The sequence below is a fragment of the Pogona vitticeps genome, chromosome 8 (genome assembly GCF_051106095.1).
Source record: "Pogona vitticeps strain Pit_001003342236 chromosome 8, PviZW2.1, whole genome shotgun sequence".
NCBI lineage: Eukaryota > Metazoa > Chordata > Lepidosauria > Squamata > Agamidae > Pogona > Pogona vitticeps.
In genome coordinates this window covers 5,642,365-5,659,323 of record NC_135790.1, presented here as the reverse complement: position 1 = coordinate 5,659,323, position 16,959 = coordinate 5,642,365, and the positions used below count along the sequence as shown (strand labels likewise).

The window sequence follows — 16,959 nt, the reverse complement described above, 5'->3', positions numbered from 1 at the left end:
CAGTGCACTTCAGGATATTTCCCTGGCTCTATATGCTTGCTCTCACATCACCTAATTGGAGTTTTTTCTTTCTTTCTTGCATTTTCATTTTCCCTCCATCCATCCGATGTTTTGTTACAACTGCCTGCAGCTGAAACAACAGACTAATGAGTCAAATGAGGTGCTAATTGCTAGCAGTGCAATTTCACCATTTTTTTTTTAATATCGGGATACGTCACAAACATAATTTATCTCAGTGCCCCTCCCTGCAAATTTTGTGTATGTGAAATATGGATACAGGGCAAAAAAAAGGGAATAATATGCAACGGAAAGAGTGGGGCTGCTCTATTAGCTGCTAGTTATGCAGGGGAAGGCTTGGGTCATACTGGAGATAGTGTCTGTTGAGTCACAAGATAGGTCATCAAATGTGTTGTGAGACATTGCTGGGATTTTTTGGGGGTGGGTGGGTGGGGGAGCTTCTTGAAGGAACACCAGATGGCTGTGGCTATCCAGACCCTGGGAAACTTTAGATTAAAAAATGGGATACTCCGAGGGGAACACAAAAGCAAGGGAATTCCCGCCTGATTTGTAAGCAACTTCTTTTCCTAATAATTTAAGATGGAACATAATTGCCTTTTGACTCTTAACGGAATGAGGAACGCAACATAACTCTTGTTTTTTGTTGTTGTTCAATAGCAATGTCATGTTTGACTTATGGAGAGGCTGTGAATTAATGCCTTTGAAAACGTCTCGCCTTCAACAACCCTTACTCAGGTCTTGTAAAGTGAAGGCAGGGTCTTCCTCCTCCTTCACCATCTTTTTGACAGGGGAAGGAAAAAAGAGAAAGAAAGTGGGGCGAGAGAGAGAGAGAGCAGCAAGGGCAAAAACAGTTTTGGAGAGCGATGGGCAAACATGGAAACTGATCTTAAGAGTTAGGCAACAGAAAAAGAAAACACTTCTTAAACTAGGAGAGGGCAACTGTTTTCACACTGAAGGTTGTTCTGGGCAATTGTATGCCAGCAGTCAATGAAGAGAAGGTTAACATGTGGCTCTCCAAGACTGTTTTTGTTCATGCCTGGTTCTCTGTCTGTCTGTCTGTCTCTCTCTCTTTCCTGTCAAGAATGGCGAAGGAAGCCATTGAGTTTGCAAGACCTGAGTAGGGCTAGAAATGGCACTACCTTTTTTAAAGAGTAAACTGAAGACCTGGCTCTTCAGGCAGGCCTTCCCCCTCCTGCCACGACTTAATGTTTCCTCTGGTTTTTGGCTTGTTTTAGTCTTTTGGATGATTTTAATTTTATTGCCTTTTTTGGACTGTAAACTCCCCAGAGTAGATTCGTCTAGATGGGCGGTATAAAAGACAAACAAACAAGCGAACAAACACCTACCTACCTACCTACCTACCTACCTACCTACCTACCTACCTACCTACCTACCTACCTACCTACCTACCTACCTACCTACCTTTTGGGAGGCATTAATTCACAGGTTCTGTGTAAGTCAGATGTGATGATGTCATTGAACTCCAATAAAAAATAATCATTAGGCTGCACATAGTTAGGCTGTTGAACTGGGATTAGAATCTAAGTTTCTAACCCTCTTGAAACCAGGCTGGGCAGCAAAGTCCACTGCTAGTCCTTTGGCCAGCCCTTCTTGTCTCTAAGATCGACCTAGTCTTCAGGATTGTAGTGCAAATAAAATGAAGAGCTGGCCAGGTCTGTACACAGCCTTGACATCTTTAGAAGAAAGTTAGTTTATAAATGCCATAATGACGTGTACCAAACATTTAATGGGTGAATTTAGCGTTTTCAGCCAATTTTGAACATTTGCTTTGGGTTTAATCTGTGGACACGTGCCACTCTTAACTTTTATTAGTGGCTGTTGTTCAGAGGTGTCTTTCATCCCCTAGTATTATAATTTTGAGTTTCTACTGAAGATTTCCGTTGTTTCAGGGGGAAAGGGGGGGTTGTTTAGAGAGCAGTCAATTAGAACTGAATATTGTAGTTGATTTTGTTTAAGTTGTTCTAAAAACCTCATTTTAAAAAAGCAACACAGCCATGCTAAAGGCATTTTACTGTAGGGTGAAAAGAAACTATGGCAAAATGTATAAATATTTGGTAAAGCCAGTCCCAGGTAAACGCTTGTCAGGAGTTTCAGCAAAAAACAGCTGCAACCATCTGTGGTCCAGATGTTGGCTGGGTTGCTGGAAGGAGTCTCCAAAGTGACTCACTTTGAGGAATGAGGTAGCTCCGTGTATTGGTGAAGGCAACTGTAGAAGTTGTTGATACATCTTCGGGCAAAGTGGGAAACAGAGGATGAGAGATGATCTGGTAGGTCATGACCGGAAAGTCTTGGGCTGCTGACAGTGAGATGGAAGGTCTGTGATCCAGTTGTAACAGCACAGATCCTGAGAAAAAAGTAGCTTGGAATGTTCCAGAACATTCCAGAGCTGAGCATTTGAGGCTTAGAGACTAAAAGAGGCTTGTCTCTGGTTTGGTAGGTCTAGTGTCTGAGAGGGCTAGTGAAATATTGCTATCTATACAGCAAGATCAGGGATGAGAGAATCCTCCACACGGTCGCATCTTGTGAAGTCTTTCTCACTGTTCAGCACCAGTAAATTCAAGAGGCAATGTTTTTTCCTCTCACACTCTTGGGTTGGGTTCATATGACATCCCAAAAGCATGGCAGCACCAACTTCCTGGACATTGATGGTTGTTGCGGGTTTTTCAGGCTGTTTGTCTGTGTCATGAAGGTTTTTCTTCCTAATGGTTTGCCTGTTTCTCTGGCTGGCATCATCAGAGGACAGGAGCTAGAACTCTGTGTTCTGGTGTAGTGTGTGGGATTGTTGAGTATTTATAACTGTGGGATCAGGTTTTTGTTATTTTCACGAGACTGGGTGTTTCCTGTGATCAGGGTGTATTTTGTTATGGGTGTTTTGTTCTGATAAGGGGGGAGATGATCTGTCAATGTGATTGATGGGTGTTGTTGGCTAGTCTTTTTTGTGCAATGACCACCGGTCCTTGTGGCTGGGTAGAGTTCATTGACCTTTTTGCAGGCTGTATTTTTCACTACTGGGAGTCAGGCTTTGATGATTTTTAGACTTTCTTCTTTTTTGTTGATGCTATGCTGGTGTTTGTGGATTTCAATGGCTTCCCTGTGTAGTCTAACATAATGATTGTTGGTGTTGTCTAGTACTTCTGTGTACTGTGTACACAGCCCAAAAAACCCACAACAACCATCAGATCCTGGCCGTGAAAGCCTTTGAGAACACATTCCTGGACATTGTTATATGGTGGCCTTGTGCCATATTTTAGAGAGGATAATCTCTTACTTGAGAAAGTCCATCAATAGTTTGTACCTAGACAGTAGACAGAGCAGACACACAGTTCATGTGGCCACCCTAACAGTGGAACACCAATTTGGCGGCCACCAAGAAGAGATAGTGGTGTTTGTTTTCCATGACTGACATTAATAGAAGACCCAGTTGGAGCTGTCAACCTTCCAGCAGCTGGCTGATGGAGGCTGGTTGCTCACACTGGATGCAATCAAGTTTATCAGTGCTACCCAAAGAAATGTTGGTGCTGAAGGCAAAAGTCTTAGTGGTGACCTTCTCTGTTCCATGTATAGAAACTTACAGACCTGGAAGCTGAGTGTTACTATGTCTCTGGCAAGAGGATTCTGGCTTCCACCAAATCTGAGGGTTACTGGCTAATTTAGATGGGTGTAAAACAAGAGGGAAGTGGCCAAGGGGCTCAGGAGAAACAGTTCGGGAGTTGCCATTTTTGCTTCTCAGAATCTTCTACCTGAGGCAGGTGACTACCTCTACCTAATGGTAGGGCCGGTCTTGTGTTTATCTCAGAGACGGGCTTATAGTAACTATCTCAAATACTCAATTATTGTGCAGCTGTCTTTTCTTTTCTTTTATATCTCCAAATACTGCAGGATGGGTAAAGATTCAACAGGGAAAATGTCCCCATTGTTGCATTTCTGAGGCAAGTCACTCCTTGCCTGTTAAATTTCTGCCTGTTTTCTGCTTGCTAAAGGCATGTCAGCCCTGTTGGAAATCAGGAAGTGGACCTACCCATTCGCTCTGTGTCTGGCACGGTCACATGAAATATGGTAAAATGAGCTTGAAGAGAAACTTTTCCAGTGCTTAAGCCAAGTTTCCCTTTTATTTCCATTGACTTTATAGGACAGCTGTTACTCCCATTAGCTCCATTGTAATCATATGCAGGCTACGTTTTCTTATACAGTATGGTAAGGGGCTCTTCATTCCAGCACCTCCTAAGGAACATGAAAAATGGAAGAAAGGGATCCAAGCCCACCAAGAGCCATCAGCGATTCTTTGGATACATTTATGCAAAAATTAAATCTAACCCTATGCTAGGGAATGATCCAAATGACACATATGCTCAATGAGGATTGAGCAGGCTTACTAGTATCTGTTGGAAAATCAATCCAGGTGATACTGTGGGAGGAGGTGGGAAAGGAACACTTGGAAAACCAGCTCTCCATGCTGCAACATTCTGTTGTAGTTCCTGTTTGTACGCACTGTAAATACGGGTGTGTACACGCCAAAGCTGCCCCACCCACCCCATCCCCTTAGCACCAATTCAATGTCCAGGGATGAAGTCCAGCAAAACACTCCTTGGGCCTCTTTGACACAATCGTGTTAGCCTGGGCTGTATTACACAGATGGATATATGGGGATGTAAAACTCGTGCAGGCTGTGAATCTGTCTGAACATTAGGGGAAAAGCAGGAGACAAGAGTAGAACAAAAACTTCAGTCCTCTTGCCTGGATCATCTTAAAATGCTGTACTGCATGGTAAAACCATTATAAAGCTGAAATATCCTCTAAGGATAACATATTTCCTTTTTATGACATATTTCATAAAAAATTCGCTGTACGCGTTTGGCCGACACATTACCCAAGACAGGATGTAAATCAGAACAAAAGCAGAGTATTGTGAATGCAATGCGTGAGTCAATTTATTCCCTCCTCCTTCATTGCATCAAAATCGTTCAGGAAAAGGAATGAGACCCTGAATGCAATGGAAGCTGTGAAAAAGCCCTGAAGTCTTATCTTCATATTTCCAGTTGTTATTTAGTCATTAGTTTGTGTCCGACTCTTCTTCCTGTCAAATCACTCACAGGCAGAGCTTGGAAACATTGCTTTTTTTGGACTACAACACCCAGTATCCACTGGCCAGCATAGCCATAGATAGACCCAGGCACTCTGGGAATTGCAGTCCACAAAGCAGCGTCTCTATGCTTTGTTCTTCGGCCAAAGTAAACCTGAACCAGAGACCATGATAGTTACAGTATTTCACAAGTCTGTCCTATTTCCCTGAAAAGTGGAAAAGTGCTTAAAGCACTCTGTGGGTGGTTTAGCAATTTAATTATGCAGCCTACACAATATAAGGTTGCTTTCCACTAATCCTTTTCTCTAGAAGGACTATTCTCTGTTAATTCACATTTTACAGAATTCCAAATTCATTGTGTTCAGAGAGTGAGTTGTATTTTATTTTCCTTTTTTTTTCAGATCAGAAACATAGGGATTGGAAGGTGAGGGCCCATAAAATGTTGAATCTGCAGCACTGTTTTAGCTAGTATGGACAGACTGTGCACTATTGCGGGCTTTCAGGGCTACTGTACTTTTAATTAAAAGCTTTTGCCTGGATTCAACTCAGGCTAATTAACCTTTGTTCTCCACAGTACCAGAAATAAATAAATAATAATAATCAGGGGAAAGCAGTAAAAAATATGACTAATTAAGGGATATTTATTCAACAGTTGCTCAGCTGTGCTGAAAAAAATTAAATGGTTACAATTTGCAAAGAGGATTGTTTTAATTAATATTGCAAGTGTCATTGAAGAAGACTTAGAAGTATTTGCTGTAGTAGTTTCACCAACAATGCAGTTTGAAGGGAATCAGGTTTATTCTTTAGATTCAAGAGTCCTAAATTAGAGTCAGATTATCGCTGCTAAGTGAATTGATGCATTTTGGGATGTAGGGACCTTGCATTTTCTATCTTGCATCTCTTTGTATTTCTCACTTGGTTTTCCAAGGTCAGCTACACAAAAAATGTGCCATGGAAGAAGAAAGGAGACAAGCAAGAGTCATTTCAGAGTGGTTGCATTTTAATGCCAGTGTTTATGCCAGAATTCTCATAGAAAAACATGTGAATCTCATGACCTTAATATTTAGGAGGGCTGATGTCTTTTATTTACAGAACTCCTTGTGGGGGGAAAAAGTAGGGCAGTGTGCATCACTCTAGCGAACACATGGCACGAAATGTTAGGCAAATCTCACACGATCCCTTTGCATGGAAATAAGCTTATTGTGGGCAAAACTCCCTGTTTTCTTTAGTTTTCATTTGTTGCCTGCACGTGCCAGAAAAACTGACATGGAGAGACTGAGACACATGTTGGAAATTTCAAAGATGATCACTTGACCAGTGGAAACACCCTGTGAGAAAACGCTGGAGCAGTAAAAAAAACAACAACAGCCCATAAGTTGTTGGGAAAGGGGGCAGAATGTGCTGTGTCAAGTCCCGTTTTCCACACTGCAGTGAATATTCAAACTCTTTGAACCACCTATATGTTGCAGAGTTCTTCAGCTAGAGCAGCAGTAGAGCCCAATGGATCCAACACAGAACAATGGCCAGAAATGCTTGACTCAAAGCCCTACTTAGAGGAAGTGTTGTGCTTTTCTCCTTGTGCCATTTGCAGGATGATCAATATATTAATGAAATACACAAGAGCTTTGGTGGATGGCCAAAGGTGCTTATCATTATACAATTTATTTCTTTAAAATATTTTGACCCCCACCTTTCCCCTTAAAAGGACCCAAGTTTGGGGACCACTGGTCTAGGTGTTCACAAACATCTTCAGTAGTGAACTTCAGATGTCTTGTTCTGCAGCATTGATTTTTCCAGGCAAGTCACAAATACCGTATTTTTTGCTCCATAAGACGCACCTTTCCATAAGACGCACCAATTTTTTAGGAGAAGAAAACAGGAAAATATAATCTGTTTTCTTCCCTCCATAAGACACACAGACTTTCCACCCCCCTGTTTTGTGAGAAAAAAGTGCGTCTTATGGTGCAAAAAATACGGTACATCATGTCTTAGAATTTATGGATGCAATCATTTCCTTAGCATGCTTTCATTATTAAAGAGAGTGGGCTCCTTCTCTTCCATAATCCTATTTTATTCATCCTGCCAGTCTTTGGGGGAAGTCAGTTGTTTAAATTCCTCTTTCACAAATGAGAAGCAAAAAGAGCTAAGTTGTAACTTATTCACGGCCACCTACTGATTTTATGGTTAGCTTGGAATTTTGCTAGACTACAGACCCCTAGTATGAAAGTCATGAAATGGGAGTTGTTCTGTTATTTGCTTAATGGTTTCCAATCAGTTCTAGTTTTTTTAAAAAAACACAAAAAACACAACAGTTTGGTGTGTGTGTAATAATGAAGACTGGCAACTTCATGTTTCCATGGAAAGCCGTTCTTCTTGAGTTTCTCGCCTGGGGAATCCAGGGACCACACAAAGATTTATCTAGACCAATTGTGATCCACGGAACTTAAATTTCCTGTACTTGCTTTACAAATGTGTGGCATTCAAGCCATAAAGCAAGCAATACCATCTCACACAGCATGGGTTAAACAAATCTTGTTGGGAAGACGGATTCTGGGAACCAAAAAAAAAGGGGGGGGAAAGGATTTTGAAACCTGTCACCAGCTGTAATTCTACCTGTGAACTGTCGTTGTAGACTGTTTTCGGCTTTGGGGAAAAAAACCTGAATTCTAACAGTAGATTTTAAAAAACAATAGCTATACTATGCTTGCTACCTTTTCCCCTTTTAGTTATGTTGCATTTATGATGGGGAAAGGAATGGCTATGATGTCATGACAGAAGCTCTGTGTCCAGATTTCTTAGTACTGTAAAGGGAAACAAGGTCTTTTGAAAGTTTTATATAAATACCGAACAGCTTGTTTCTTTCCTGGCTGCCTGAGCCAGCCCCCACTCCCCCCAGGTCTGCAGCAACTTTTAGCGGCTGCAGCTTAAAAGTGATTTCTCTCAAGTCTTCTTGGGGCCTGAATCTGTTTGGGCTAATGTCCCTGAGTGTTTTTATATGGTCTCCAAAGGCAGAAGCCACTGTCCTTTTGTGACTTTGACCCCCTTTCTTTAGTTGAAGAGGCAACCCAGGCTATTCCCCTGGGAGGCATTAAGACTCTTGAGAAGTAAGAACTGAGAAGATGACTCCTGTGGGGAAACCGAGGCCCTCCCAATGTGACTGAACTTCCCAGATGCTCCAGAAAAGCTCCAGTTTGACCAGAAAAGTCAAACAGCGAAGTTCTGAGATTCATAATTTCGCCGTTTCTGGAGGGTCACAAGTTAATTCCTTCTCCACTGCATTAAATAAACCCGTATTTTCTTTTCTTCACAATCATGAGGGCAAAAACAAACTTTCAGCCAGCATCATTTTATTTATATGTTCATCTGTGTCTTCTTCTGATTTACACAGATCTAATAGGGGTTTATTATCCCGTTTAATCTTCAGTTCAGGCAAGGATTCACTCTGATAGCCGTAGGCAAATTGCAGCGGCTCAGGTTTCTTAGCTGAAATCGGTGCAGTGATGAGAATCAAAAGTGCCACATGAAGGCTAACCTAGCTCTCCTCCGCTCACTCTCGGACATTTGTCCCTACGGTCCAACTGCAGGGGCAGCATCCAGAAAAACTCAAGGGAGGGACAGAAGGGACGAAGTACATTTCACCATGGAAGAAGTTTGTCCCACAGGTTAGATTTCAGGAAGAGAAATAATGCCCTAGTTCACATTAAAGCAACCATCCTAGCACTATTTTCTCAGTGGTAAATCCAAAAGATTTAGACAGAGCTGTCTTTCAAGTAGGTAGGCCTAGAATTGCCACCATATTTTGAATTGCATGACATGCATTGGTTAATATTAAGAGTCCGTGTTCTGAAAATGACCTCAAGATTTCCACAATGGAGGCGTGGCTGTCTTGTAGGAGCAACGCCCCCTAGTGTGGCAAATGCTAAATTCTCTCTTAATCAGCTGTCTGGTGCCCTATAGAAGTGTTGGATTAGAATGCCCATAATCCCCAGCTATTGTGACCCCCCCAAGCTGGGGATAATGGGATTTAGAGTAACACATCTATGGAGAAAGGTTTCTTGAAATCTAGTAATCTTACACAGATTATTATTTGGTTCCAGGCTGATGAGTTTTGTCTTTGTTGATCATACTGATGCATTTTCTGCTCATTGGGGGGGGGGGGAGTCTACATAACAAATGCATCAAGTAATCTATCCTGCACTTGTTTCATCTCTTTGTTGCAGCCAGTGGTAAACAGCAAACTCACATCTGCTCTCCAACTCCCTCTTTCTAGAATATGAACATCCAAGTGGAAGACGTCCGACTGCGCCCCATCCTCGCTGCCTTCCGGAAGCGCATCCCCGTCACGGAGGGTTACGTGGAGGTAAAAGAAGGAGGGGTCTGGAAGCAGATCTGTGACAAGAACTGGACCGCCAAAAACTCCCGCGTCATCTGTGGCATGTTTGGGTTTCCAGGCGAAAAGAAATACAACGCCAGAGTTTACAAGTAAGGGAGCGCTTTAAAAGGATTTTGTGATGCTCTTGATTCCTTGAAGGTAGAGAGGCGGGCCAGGTTTTTCAAACATACAAACGTACATACTGCAGGGGATATAAAATGGAGGAGTGGGAAGAGAAACAATCCCATTACGTCAAGGTTGCCAATCCCATCAGGGACTACAATGATTCATGTCTTCCTTTAATTTCCACAAGAGTTTATAATACAACCAGCAACCCCCAGGCAGCTGCCGAGCAGCTTATGTTGAGAAACTGTATTGTTTTTCCTGTCCTAAGACCACGATCCGTGGAGCAACCCTTGGGAAAGGAGAGAGGCTGCTGGAGGGCCAAAGGAGCAATGTTTGTCATTTCAATCCTTGTTCTCCTGGCTCCCATAGAGCTTGTTTTTCATGATTCTTGTTGCAGAATTCCACTGGCACCGTTTCATATGGTTCGTTCACAGGAAATCGGCGGAGAAACAACAGCAACGAAAATTTGTGTATTACAATTTTTCAATGCCACTTTGCTCTGCTTTTTCCAGGCCCATAACAGATTTGGAAAAGCTACTGTTTTAACTATAACTCCCAGGATTCTCCAGCCAGCCTAACGGCTGGAGAATCTGAGGAATCTTGATTCCAAGTGGCCTGGTGTTTGGCTCTGTGCATGAGGCTGAAAGATGACATGTTTATGTTAATTATCTCCATGTTTGGGGATCTTTCAAACCCACAATCTGTTTCTCAGCTGGGTGCATTGCAAGGAAAAAGAGGGGATCATGAGAGTTTGCTCTTTGTGATGTTGACCAGACATGATTTGTATTCATTTATTTGTATCATAGCGCTGCACAATTTAAAATACTTTACACATCTGGAAGGAGTGGCTGGCTGCATGTTGTTGCAGGGGACATCTGAGTGTGCTTGCAATACTTTGTCACTGATCGGGAAGGCTCCTTCCATGCCCCCCCTCATTTAGTTGGTTTTCAGCTATGTCAACTTAGATTTGGCCACCTGCTCTTCAACTAGAAGTGTCTCTTAATATTCGCTGTACATTTTCCTTGCCATCCCTGCAACGTAAGGCTTGTCTCACTTAGTTCTAGTACTAGAAAGTGTGTATGTGACCCTTGACCAATTAACATTAGGGATGAAATGTTTGAAATTCAAAGATTCCAGTAATTTGATAGGACCCCTCCATGGCTGAATTATGTGCCTGGGAGCCCTCAAACCAACAGGAGTCAGACTGTTCCCACAGCACTTTAAACCATTTAGGATTCCCTGCAGCTTGCAAAGGTGCGTGGAGGAACATGTTCCAATGGGAGTTGCCTCCATATAGAGAGTGTAGACGCAACCTCCACCAGAACGCCTTCTTGCATGTACCTCTGTGAGTTGCAGGCAATCCTCATAAGTCCCACAAGGCCATGGGGCCCTTTTCGTGGGGGTTGAACCAACGGTATGGGAATGGCACAAGGGTGACAGGGTCTGCTCTACCTCCTCCCTGTGTGAGGCTTCCCCGTCCCATAATTTGGCACGGGGGTTCCCACCGAATTACGAGACTGGGAGTTCTTGAATTCTGAAAATCCCATTCCAAATAAGCATGGATAGCTCCGCCATCCATTAATTTGTCCATGAATTTTAAAACTGACCAAGTTAGTGGTCATCCCAAACTCTTGGAGTAGCTAATTTCACAATTGAAACACTTCCCTCAAGAAGCGTCTGCCCACCCTTACTTGTCTTCCTCTGAAGTGTACTGCCATGGAATAGTTTTGTGAAGAGATGGGGGTATTCGTATTCGTATACCAAAATCAGGGAGCTAGATGGGGTACAGATTGTATTTGTACTAAGTGTGGAAGGGATTGTCACTCTTGAATTGGCCTTCTCAGCCACACTAGACGCTGTTCCAAGACCTCCATGTAGAGCACGATAGCATAGTCTCTCGAGACTGAAGGATGCATATGATACAAATACCCCCATCTCTACTTTTGGCTATTTGCCAGCCTTTCAGTTCCTATAGCGCAACAGGAAGAGGCCCCATGTGAAACTCCATGCGTGAACAGCACATGATGCATAGTCTTCTACAATATACGATGGACTCATGGCAGTCAACCCAAGTCATATTATTGCCTAAGGTTTAGCAGCAAAATTATTGTGGCACGTGAGACAAAAATCTCCCACGAGCACCTCTTCCTTTCCCTGACAATAAATCTCCAATAATAATAGATTAAATAGTTAGCCGTTGCTGTTGTTTCATACAGTAAATCATGCCGTCTGAAGACCAACCTATGCAGAGTAGACCACCCCATCATTGGAATCTGGAAGCCCATTAATGTTTCAGAGACTCCGCTCAGGTAGACCTTCGTGACCAAGGGAGCAAACTTACCAAAGTAATCTGATTCTAGCCTCAGAGGACACAGCAAACAAACTTTCAAACTTTCAAGAGATATAAAAACTTCCTCCTCCGATAATCTTCCAGCACAAGTTGTCTGTAGTGTATATAGATTGTCCATAACATTTAGTTTGGCCCTCAGACTATGACTTCACTCTGTCTAATGGTAGGATATGCCCTTTTGCAGGGGGTTTCTTTGGCTGATGTAGAGAAGACCTTTCTGAAGGCAGAAAAGCTTGAAAACCTTTTCCCTAGGGATACAGATTTCCCTCAGGGCTGAATTAAAGCTGCTGATGCCGTTTGCAAGGCAGGCGAAAGAATTTAGACATTTCCCTGTGTTGGGTTTCCCAATCCCGAGGTCATTCGGTGTCTCCCTCTTGCCACAGGATGCTCCTTATTACAACCGCTGCTTTAGAGAGAAATGTCCTTCCCAGAAGAGTAAGCACGTGTCTCCTTAAAGGAAAAACAAAGATCCCACTGACTTTCTCCCTGGTCACTTGGATTCAGTCCTTTTTACACGTGACCTTGTAGCTCGGCTTGCGTGCTTTTCATTTCTCTGGCCTCACTTATGTTTCCAATAAATACCCCTTTCCCCAAGGGTGGGACGTTGTATTCACACTGTGGTTCCTGATTTGGATAACCATTTTCCAGATAGGGTTTCTGTTCCAATAAGCCGGCTCTGTATTCCTGCGGACAGGGGATTAATTAAAAGGAGCGCTCCCCTTCCCCACCGCCCTGGCCTCCCGTGGCCGCAGACCCAAGAGTTTTCATTCCCGAATCTAACCGCAGCTTTTACGTGCTGAGGTAAGCCATGTGAGGCTGCTGCCTCTCAAACGGTGGGAGGTGAAATGATTCACAGATGGCTCCTTCCCTAAAGAAAACAACTTCGTTCATCGTCTTTCGTGCCGCCAGACTCTCATTCCGGAATGTAATTTAGTTTCTGTGTTTGACAGTGCCGTTTTATGTTAAAGGAAAGACAAACTTGGAAAAACTCTTGCGAGCTGCCTAGCTTGCCCCATTTTTCTGGCTGAACTCAACCACGTCTTTTGCGAACTCATTCCAGGATTGTAAGAAAAGCATTGCTGAAAAGAGACTATCGCTTGGTACCAGTGTGTTATATGACCCATTAAGTTTGGCATTTTCTAACATAATTGGGCAATGTAATTAAAAGTTAACATAGCCTGGGCTTTCATCGCCTCCATTTCGATCCTGATGTATCTCTTGCATGCATGTAACCTTATCTTTTTCTATCATGAGATAAAGCATCTTTTTTTCAACTCTTTTCCCCATTTTTTCAAAGCACCAGCTTCTGCTTATATCCAACACCTTTCAGTGATAATAGTGGCTAAGAACCACTACTAGATCCACCTCCATGAATTTGTCACTGAGAATCTCTTGAGCTAGAATGCCTAGGAGATCAGCATTTTCTCCGAAATCAGATGCAAGGATTCAGGTCTGACCATCTTGCCAGATAATCCTGATTTACATGCAACATTATTCCACATTATGTATTGCTGCATTGAGCAGGGGGTTGGACCTGATGGCCTGGTAGACCCCTTCCAGCTTCACTTTTCTATGACTCTATGATAAATGACACAAGGAGATCACCCTTTTTAAATATTTCTTTATTGCAAAGGCAAGGGGAGTTTATTCACTGCCATCTAGCACAGCACTGTAAAACTCTTCGATTCTATCCATGAACTGGGTGTCATTCATACCACAGGTATTTGAGATCAGACCCTCATTTTGAATTGAGTGCAAGGCTTTTATATATCTCTAGCTACCAAAATCAACTTAGGCTGAAAATTGTATGGGAATTTTTTTAGTATGATGTCAGCTCTACTCACTTAGTCATCTGCTTTCTTTTGTAACCACTCAGTTTCATGTAGTGTGGTCGGTACTTTCCACATGTCAACTCCTGAAAGATTCAAACAACCTCAAGTAGATGTTTTGTTGCTGCAGATCGAAGATAATCCAAGAAACATATGGATAGGTGAAAGGGTCACTGTACATTTGGAAGGAATTTTTCAAGGCAGGATAAAGAAATCAGCCCAAAGTTATCTGTATTATATATGTGCTTATAAAACACATGAATTCTCTTGTTCCCTACCCTGAATGTTATATATTTTAGTGAAAAAGGAAGCTGTATATTTGTTGTTGTTTAGTCATTAAGTCGTGTCCGACGCTTCATGACCCCATGGACCAGAGCACGCCAGGCCCTCCTGTCTTCCACTGCCTCCCAAAGTTGGGTCAAATTCATGTTGGTGGCTTCGATGAACCTGTCCAGCCATCTCGTCCTCTGTCGTCCCCTTCTCCTCCTGCCTTCACCCTTTCCCAACATCAGGGTCTTTTCCAGGGAGTCTTCTCTTCTCATGAGATGGCCAAAGGATTGGAGCCTCAGCTTCAGGATCTGTCCTTCCAGTGAGCACACAGGGTCGATTTCCTTCAGAATGGTTAGGTTTCTTCTTGCAGTCCAGGGGACTCTCAAGAGCCTCCTCCAGCACCACAATTCAAAAGCATCTATTCTTCGGCGGTCATCCTTCTTTATGGTCCAGCTCTCACTTCCATACATCGCTACTGGAAAAACCATAGCTTTGACTCTGCAGAGTTTTGTTGGCAAGGCGATGTCTCTGCTTTTTAAGATGCTGTCTAGGTTTGTCATTGCTTTCCTCCCAAGAAGCAGGCGTCTTTTAAATAGCACTTTAAAAACTGATGTTAGAGGAATGCACAGAATGAGGATGCTGGAATAAATAGGGGAAAACCATGCATTTATTTTAATTTCACTCACTTGGGATCAAGGTCAAACTAATGTGGTGAGGAGTTTCCTGACATAGTTCTGTCAAAGAGGAGAATGATATTTTGTGCAAATTCTGCACAGTGTTCTCACTTCATTCAGTTGCTGGTTGCTACTTTATTTAAAAATTCAAAGTACTAGGTAGGTTGTTCACATCTTTGTTAGGAATCAAGTCCTTCTGAGCTTACTCTATGTACGTGTATGTTCATTGCTACTCAAAGGGAAAGGTAACGAAATATTTTGTATACAAATACGGAGGCTTTCGGGGGCAGAAATGTTTATTTTGCTCTCAGCTTGAAATAATAATTGTAATCTTGTCAGGACAGCTTAAAATGGATAAGAAAGGAGAATTTAGCAAGTATTTAGCAGGAGCCTCGTGGCGCAGTGGTTAAACCACTGTACTGCAGCCAAAACTGTGCTCACGACCTGGGGTTCAAATCCCAGGTAGCCAGCTCAAGGTTGACTCAGCCTTCCATCCTTCCGAGGTCGGTAAAATGAGTACTCAGCTCGCTGGGGGGGGGGGGCAATGTGTAGCCTGCATAATAAAATTGTAAACCACCCAGAGAGTGCTTGAAGTGCTATGGGGCGGTATATAAGCAGCACGCTTTGCTTTGCTTTGCTTTGCTTTTATTTTTCCATTCCTATGCTGGTCCATTGGCAAACCAAGTAGAAATAAATATGTCACCCAAGAGGCTAAACCATGATCCTGATACCAAAGGTCTGAAAAGATTTCTCCTCGACTTTCTTCATATCCCAGACAATTAATCTGGATTATTATTTGGCGGTAAGAATCCACCTGACCTGAATATCAATAGCATACAAAAAATTTGGGTCCCTCTCTGAGCAAACAGCTGCTTCAGATGAATTGGATCGATTTATATTTTTCTTTACCTAATATTTTCTTATGTTTTCTTTATCTAACGCCTCATTCCATTCCGCACCCTCCTTCTTTCTAGAATGACGGCCAGCAGAAGAAAGCAGCGGTATTGGGCGTATTCCGTGGCCTGCAGTGGGACTGAAGCACACCTTTCCAGTTGCAAACTGGGTGATCGCATCAGCACGGTGGGCAGGAACGTTACGTGTGAGAACGGGATGCCCGCAGTGGTGAGCTGTAGTCCTGGGCGCGCCTTTGCCCCTGGAAGCCATAGTGGTTTCAACAAAGCTTTCCGGGCCGAGGTGAGAGAGAGAAAACTCCTGAGTATTTTCTGCTGATGAAGCAGAGATTGAAAAAGTTCCTTTTTGCAAATTGTAGTTCCTAAACTTTTCCTTCCTTCCTTCCTTCCTTCCTTCCTTCCTTCCTTCCTTCCTTCCTTCCTTCCTTCGTTAATTTAAGATTTTTTAAAAATGCTTAAAGGGGTCTTTTCCAAGTTCTGTGTGATTTTTATGGTACTTCAAGATAGCTGTGGAAGTTGACCCTGCCTCACAATCACCTCCTAATCTGATGTGTCCTCCATCTATGATTTGTCCTCATCATCTTCTCTGATTCTCATTAGATTAGACTGGAGGCAAGGATTCAAAGTTCTGTGGGCTTCTCCTTTATTTACTATACTTAAATCAACGATCCCAGGGTGTTGGATGTAGTTCTCCAGTTACACCAGATTTTGCCCTTTACTGAGGCGGGCTTGCTAAACGATGAGACTGTAGCTTCACAGAGGCACAAATGACAGTTTTGCACAAAGTGCACCCAACATGCCAAAAACAAAACCTGGAAAAGTCTAGGATTTTTTAAAAAAATGATATTTGGTGGTATTAAGGAGTGCAAGGGCCACTGTGACCTATTTAAAGGATGACTCGTTGTTTCTGGTGCCTTCTAAGGGAACCGATTCATGATCTTTCTTGGCAAGCAAAAGGAGAGGCTGAGGAAAAACTGGTGTCTTGGGGAGCCTCATACTTATTCTTGTTACCCATACTATAAAATAGGCAGTTGTCCTTGAAAAAGTAATTAAAATTGATCTGGATGGAAATGGCAGAGGATAGCTTTGTCTACTTACTGTTTATCCCTATTTCTTTCTAAACGAACATGATGAAGAGTTTGCATGTTGCGAGTTGGATCTTGTTAAGATAAAATACCCTAGTGGGTTTTTTTAGGTGTAGCCATGATAGTCTGTGGGTATCCTAATATGACTCATTGTGACTAATCATGAGTTCCCTGTGCATAATTAGGAATAATTTCCACAGCTGTGTACATACATAGGATGGAA

At 42.7% G+C, this 16,959-nt stretch overlaps 1 protein-coding gene across 1 annotated transcript in view; it reads left to right on the top strand.

The window, feature by feature from the left end:
* Positions 1–16,959, top strand: part of LOXL2 (lysyl oxidase like 2) — a 97,152-nt gene that overhangs the window by 46,404 nt on the left and 33,789 nt on the right. Inside the window, exons 4-5 of the mRNA XM_020780342.3 lie at positions 9,390–9,601; positions 15,715–15,934. Of these exons, the coding sequence (XP_020636001.3) occupies positions 9,390–9,601; positions 15,715–15,934 (432 nt within the window). The remainder of the gene's footprint in view (positions 1–9,389; positions 9,602–15,714; positions 15,935–16,959) is intronic.